General features: G+C 43.3%; 1 gene segment (V, D, J or C); it reads left to right on the top strand.

The window, feature by feature from the left end:
- Positions 1 to 5,918: 5,918 nt before the first annotated feature.
- On the top strand, positions 5,919 to 6,970 carry LOC104681409. The segment is given in 3 exon segments: positions 5,919 to 5,976; positions 6,273 to 6,504; positions 6,597 to 6,970. Coding segments are annotated over 3 exon segments (642 nt in total).
- The last annotated feature ends 359 nt before the right edge of the window (positions 6,971 to 7,329 follow it).

The raw sequence follows: 7,329 nt of genomic DNA, 5'->3' as shown, positions 1-7,329 counted from the left end.
TTCCAAGATCATTCTGCTGGGTATCTTCACACTGTTTAATTCTATGCCTTGTCTTATTTAGGCTCTTCTCTTCCACCTTATCATACAAATTGCAATGACATAACAACTATTAATTTTGCAATCCAAATGGTTAATGCACCCTTTTGTCTCCACTGGCTAAGGGAGGATTTAAAGATTAACCCTAAATTGGCTTATCTGGGAAAGCTTAGAGAGGGTGTATGTGAGAAGGTGGGGATTGCAGGAGCGGGATGCAGGGTCTCTGTTACTGATTTGGACAATTTAGAGCTCATAAGGTCATAAGGTGTGAATCTCTGAGACTATGGATCTATAGCCACTTGGAGGCGCTGTGTCTCTGCAATGCTGCTGGGAACCCTGGGGAGGGGTGGGCAGGTGACCCAGAAGAGGAAGGCTGAAGAGAATGCCTGGCTGCCTGCTAGCATCAGGTGGAGGCCATTTGAGTTCAGAGTGGGCTCTGAGTTAAACACAGACCTCTCACTGTCCAGGGAAGGGTAGGGGTGTGAAAGGCCTCCATTTGTACCAACAGGAGAGTGTCTCTGTGTCTGTCTGGCCAGTGGACGGTGAAGGGGCTGGGGCATCAGGGGTTGGGAATCAGTGTCAGGGCAGGGACAGCGGTGGGCAGAGTAAGGTGTGACATGGACATGTGGACACTGTGCTCCACCTGCTCCACCTTTAGTTTTGGGACCCTTCAGGGCAGGAACGATACATGGGGTAGCAGAGCCAGGGACCCGCCTAAGGGTACAGTGGGCAAAGGATGGCCTGCAGAGGAAGTAAATAGAAAGGCAAGTTTCCTATGGAAATGCCAAAACATTCCTGCCTCCACTCAGAAAAAGACCACGAAAGGGATGTTGGCAGCCAGAGGGACTCAGGATCTGGTGATCCAGCAGGCCTTTCCCAAGTTACCTCTGCTGCTTCTTTGTGAGATCTGTTTTGATTCTGACAGAAATCATGCAAAATAAGTGTTATCTAACTGTGCATACTTTTGACCGAAACAGCTTTCCTGGGTCTCATATACCCTTAGATGGAAGAAACCAGACATAGCATTGGATAGATCAGTAGTGAGGTGACTGTAGTTAACATCAACCAATTGTGCATTTCAAAATAGCTAGAAGAGAATAATTCAAATGTTCCTAAGGTAAAGAAAAGACAAATATTTAAAGTGATGCCTATTCCAATGACCATGATTTGATTATATTAATGTATCAGTGATCACATCTACTTAAAAAATATGTACATCTAATACGTATCAATAAATAGTTAATTGAAAAGAACATAACTGGCTGAAGTCTGTTCCTCCAACACCTCTATCCACTGTCCCCACTCTGCAGATTTGTCTTCTCACATGGCCTTCCCTTTCCAGGTCCCCATTAGCAGGAAGAGAAAGTCAGGCATTATATATGATCATTATAGTCTCTTTGCTGAAAAGTCCAAGGAACATATAACTTCCAGGCTAACCATATTCATTCATCCTTCATTGTGACAAAAAAAGAGAGGTGCAATTTTCTGCACCATAGCTGTGCTGTGAATGAGGCCAGTTGATCTCTTTAATGAAGGCTATGTGAGGAGAGAGTTTTCTCAGTGCACAGCAAAGGGAATGGGATGTTTTTAAAGGAAAGTGTAGTTTTCCTCTACCTGATGTAATTTATTATGAGGGAAAAGACACAAATCATTATTATTCATTAGTTAATTTATTGATTTCACAAACATTTTAAGCCCCCCACTTTGTACAAAGGATTGTGCCACATAAATTTAAAAATGAAACAAAAATAAAATTTAGAAAAACAGATAAAACAATTTTTTAAAAAAGCACATTTCTTGCCTTTGACAGTATTAAGGCAATTAATATTGAAATGTAGTTACTGAATTATTTTGAAATTTGTTTATTAAATTATTTTGCTAATTCAAAGTACTTTAATGTTTCTGAATAATACAAATGTCCTCTTTTAAAATCTTTCTCTTTAGTTAGCTACCTCCTTTTACTACCTTTTAAAAAAAATTTTAGTGAGGACATTTAGTATGAGATCTATCCTCTTAACAGGCTTTTAAGTATACAGCAGAGTGTCATAGTCCACAGAAACAAGGCTGTACAGTAGATCTCTAGAACTTCCTCACCCTGCTTAACTGGGAATTTTGTACCTGTTGACAGCAACTCCCCATTTCCACCAATCCCTAGCCCATGGAAACCAATGTTTTAGTTTTTACTTCCATGAGTTTTTGACTATTTAGGTTGCCTCATAAAAGTAGAAAAAGGCATGGTGGCTCACGCCTGCAATTCCAGCACTTTGGGAGGCTGAGGTGGGCACATCACGTGAGGTCAGGAGTTGGAGACCAGCCTGGCCAACATGGTGAAACCCCGACTCTACTAAAAATACAAAAATTAGCCAGGCATAGTGGTAGGCCCCTGTAATCCCAGCTACTCAGGAGGCTGAGGCAGGAGAATCATTTGAACCCAGGAGGTGAGCTGAGATTGCACCATTGCACTCCAGCCTGGGCAACAGGGAGAGACTCCATCTCAAAAAAAAAAGAGTCATGCAGTATTTGTCTTTCTGTGTCTGGCTTACTCACTTACCATAATGTCCTCCAAGTTTATCCACATTGCCACATATGGCTAGATTTTCTTCTTTTTTGATGTTATTTCCTTGTGTGTATATAGCACATTTAAGGTCTGTGGTAATAAATGCACAGTATTTGAGTGTTTCTATAAAACCATGCATCATATGAGTGGCAGGGTCATTTGCAGAGGTGCAGGCTCTGAGTGCATCAATGCACCTTTATGGTTCAATTACGCTGCATGGAGAAGACTCAGGAAAAAATCATAATTCCATCCTTTATTGTCATTTTACTATGCACAAAATAGAAGTCCTTCATTTGCAAAATTTCAGTTAATTAGAAATTCAACTGTCAGAAAAAGCCTTAAGACACAAATGCTATTCTCATTTTACAGAGAGGAGGGAATTGACCCAGAGGTTAAATAACATGATGACATTAAATGGCTATTAGGATACAGTACTGGGGGTCCAGCTCTGACCTGTCAGTCTCTAATCCCTGTGTTTATAGCTCTGTGCTATAAGGCATTTTCATAAAGAGCGATGCCTAACTTTCAAAATCAGAGTGTTTGCTCTCTACATCCCTTTCAGACCTGCTAGCTCCAAGAACATCATAGACGGAGGTGAATTTATCCTGGAGACAGTGTGGGGAAAGAAATCTGAAAAGACACCATGGCACCCAGCCCTGACTCCCACTCTAACACCACCACATCGCTACCTGAGGCCAGCTCTTGACAGGTTAGGTTCAGTTTGCTTTTTGTTTTGTTAATCTATAAAATGAGACTAATACAGTCCGTCTATAAGGCCGTATACATAATTTAGTATCATAAAATATCTAGCCTATAATAGGAATCTAAATATCTTGATTCCCTTTGTTAATCTCAGACAGCCTCTTGCACTCTCGCCATGCACAAAGGCAGATTCAGACACATTCTGCCTAGAAATCTTAAGCTGAGAACTTAGAAGTCACAGAAGTGGAAATATATATGCCTGATGATTCTTTACACGAAATTAACTAAAGAATGTAGCATACATGTCTCCTCAGATATTTAAAAATCAATTTTATTAATATATAGATTATATAAACATTACACATTTTAAATGAACAGATCAATGATTTTGGAGCAACATATGTGTATAGACCCTTCTAATCCCCATCCCTATTAAGATGTCGAATATTTCCATCATGCAGAGAGTTTTCTCATTCCTCTGTGCAATGCCTCCCTCCATCCCTGACAACCAGTGATATTTATCACTAGAAAATAGTTTTGCTCAGGTATATTTTTAATGGAAATTTACAACCTCTAACTGTTAAAACACTTCCTCTTTAGCACACAGGTAAATATTCAAGAGAGGGAGGTGCTCCTAAAGATATTTATGGCTATGCCCATCATTGATAGAATGGATAAAGAAAATGTGACAAGGCCGGGCGCGGTGGCTCAAGCCTGTAATCCAGCACTTTGGGAGGCCGAGACGGGCGGATCACGAAGTCAGGAGATCGAGACCATCCCGGCTAACAAGGTGAAACCCCATCTCTACTAAAAATACAAAAAAAATAGCCGGGCGAGGTGGCGGGCGCCTGTAGTCCCAGCTACTCGGGAGGCTAAGGCAGGAGAATGGCGTAAACCTGGGAGGCGGAGCTTGCAGTGAGCTGAGATCCGGCCACTGCACTCCAGCCCGGGCGACAGAGCGAGACTCCGCCTCAAAAAAAAAAAAAAAGAAAAGAAAATGTGACACATATACACCATGGAATACTATGCAGTCATAAAAGGAATGAGATCATGTCCTTTGCAGGGACATGGATGAAGCAAGAAGCCATTATCCTCAGCAAACTAACACAGGAAGAGAAAACCAAACACCGCATGTTTTCACTTAGTGGGAGTTGAACAAAGAGAACACATGGACACAGGGAGGGGAACAAAACACACTGGAGCCTGTCGGAGGGTAGAGGGTGAGGGGCGGGAGAGCATTAAGGGGAATAACTAATGCCTGCGAAGCTTAAAGCCTAGATGACGGGTTGATGGGTGCAGCAAACCACAGTAGTACATGTTTACCTATGTAACAAACCTGCACATTCTGCACATGTATTCCAAAACTTAAAGTAAAATTTAAAAAATTAGAAGAAAAGATTTTTATGGCTTTAGAAGGGTTTCAAACGCTTCCAGAACCCTGAGAGATACCTGATCCATGTTAGGGATAATCCTGCCTGGAGATAGACAAAGTGATGAAATGACATCAAAAATCTTCCCAGCTGGAAGAGGCTGTTTCCACATAATTTGTTCATTCATTTTCATTATTTTTTCTCATACACTCATTCACTTAAATTATTTTATAATGATATTCTGACAAAAACTAACAATCTCCGAGAACATTATTTTGAGTTTCCATCAGACAATATTTAGCTGTGATTTAGCTCTGCTTCCTGAGCACATAGAGTACACTGGGACCAAGCGCATCATGTGCAATGGTGACTCCATTGACAGATAATGTCACATTGAGAGAAGAGTTCTCTCTTCCTTGACCCCAAGTGTCCAACCCATAAAACATGAGTCTTGAGCTAGAAAATTCCCCTTTCTGTTCTGGCACTGCCTGGGCACGAGGCTCTTTTGTTGTGTGTCTCTCTGTTTTCTGGACCAGAGAAATACTGATCACATATGCGGCATCCACTCATTGGTTTGTTGGACCCCAGCTTGCAGGTAAATAGTACCAGGTGGTCCTTTGCTGTGACTTTAACTTCTGTGTTCTTCACAGAACACAGTCCCATTGATGGGATCCAAAGTCCCACTGATACTGAGTGACCCAGACCCTGGTCATGTGCTTGTGCTAAAAAGGAAAACAGCACATGGGGAGGTGAGCAGAATATGAAACACAATTATGTACTCAGAACCAGCCATACAACTTATTAGCATCCCCTTTGTTCAAAAATTGGTAAGAATTTGAAGAACACGACAATGTTATCCTGACTGTGGTGTCCTAATAAGTGTGGGACTCTGTGCACCAAGATACGTTATTTGAGCTCCTTTTTATTTATTACTAAATTAATGGCAGGAATCCCGCACAAAGGGATACCCCCTATGAAACATGACAACTCAAATTAAAACAGAGCACTCTTCCTTACCCTAAAGTCTGCCCTCTCTCCCTGAGTCCCTCATGCATAAGACCACCTTTGTGTCCATAGGTCATGGGCAGTGCTGGGTGGCCACCATTGTCCACACATAGAAGGTAGTCAGCAGCGTGAGGTGGTTCTGCCTGCTGTGATCTCACCCCAGGCATGGAAAGCAAGAGTCCTGGGTGTGGCTGAAGGTGCTCAGCTGTGTTTCTCAGGAGTCCCATCTGTCAGTGAATTGACAAGAAACAGAGCAAAACAACTCCTCCAATGTTGATGAGCCTGCTCCTGGGATTTGGAAACTTGGTAACAGAGAAAACCAATATAGACAAAGGATTTTAAATAGGATTATGGTCAATTAAGCAAATTAGAAAAGGATACTTGAAGGAGTATTTGGAACACAGGAATCAAAAACACCAGGAAGACATAAGGAGTTTCCCTAAGACTCTAGACTACAGCACTATGTAGATAACTAACACTAGAATATTAATTATATCATTGAAGAAATAAAATTTACATTGAATTACAAACTGTTTACAAAAGGTCATGAAAATCTTTTAGACTTATTTCAATTCAGACATATGTGTTCTTCTCATTCTCAGCTGTTCACTGGTGCATTTATTTTGGATTTGACCATCTGGGGAAGAGGTGTGGCCTCTCCTGGCCTCTCCCTCCCTGGGGCCCAGGCAAGGAGAATGAGGTCTCAGAATGACTCCCTTGAGAGTCCTGTTCCCCTTTCATCAACACACAGACCCAGAAGACCCCTCCGTCATGCAGCATCTGCCATGAGCATCGGCATCCTGTGCTGTGCAGCCTTTTGTCTCCTGTGGGCAGGTGGGTCCTGGGCAGGGGCCCTTGTATGGATTTCAAGGCTCAGCGCCTTCCCACTGGGGCTGCAGCATCAGCTTTGTTCTCCTTCTCCGCAGGTCCAGTGAATGCTGGTGTCACTCAGACCCCAAAATTCCAGGTCCTGAAAACAGGACAGAGCATGATACTGCAGTGTGCCCAGGATATGAACCATGACTACATGTACTGGTATCGACAAGACCCAGGCATGGGGCTGAGGCTGATTCATTACTCAGTTGGTGCTGGTATCACTGACAAAGGAGAAGTTTCCAATGGCTACAGCGTCTCTAGATCAAACACAGAGGATTTCCCACTCAGGCTGGAGTCGGCTGCTCCCTCACAGACATCTGTGTACTTCTGTGCCAGCAGTTACTCACAGCGCTACAAGGCTGCCTCCTATCTGCACATAAAGCCAGGCAGGCTCTGCCCTCCTTCCTCACCCAAGACTCAGTGATGCCCTGGGCAGAGTTCTCTACACCAGGGTCCTTGGAACCCCAAGTGACCCCAAGTGGCCCAGACAGTATGAGCCTCGCTCTGTGCCAGGTGCCTCTGTAGGCAGTCTCAGCCAGGCCTGGACTGCTCCCAGGTCTTCAGATGTCTCCTTTGTTGCTCTATCTGTTCTTTTCTCAGAGCTCTCCTTTTGGGGTGGGGCGAGGGCTTCCCCAGCTCCTACTTTTCTATCCTGAGTCCGAGGTCCCCAGGCTAAAACAGGATGTGTATTTCAGATCCATCTAGACTCCCGTCTCTCTCTGGTGACCTTATTGCTTCCTCTCTCTAGGGTTTCCCCAGTCCCCACCCTCACGTGGTCTCTCC

This window comes from Rhinopithecus roxellana, chromosome 6 (genome assembly GCF_007565055.1).
Source record: "Rhinopithecus roxellana isolate Shanxi Qingling chromosome 6, ASM756505v1, whole genome shotgun sequence".
NCBI classification, from domain to species: domain Eukaryota; kingdom Metazoa; phylum Chordata; class Mammalia; order Primates; family Cercopithecidae; genus Rhinopithecus; species Rhinopithecus roxellana.
The sequence above is the reverse complement of the archived record's forward strand: the minus strand, read 5'-3'. Positions and strand labels throughout refer to the sequence as shown.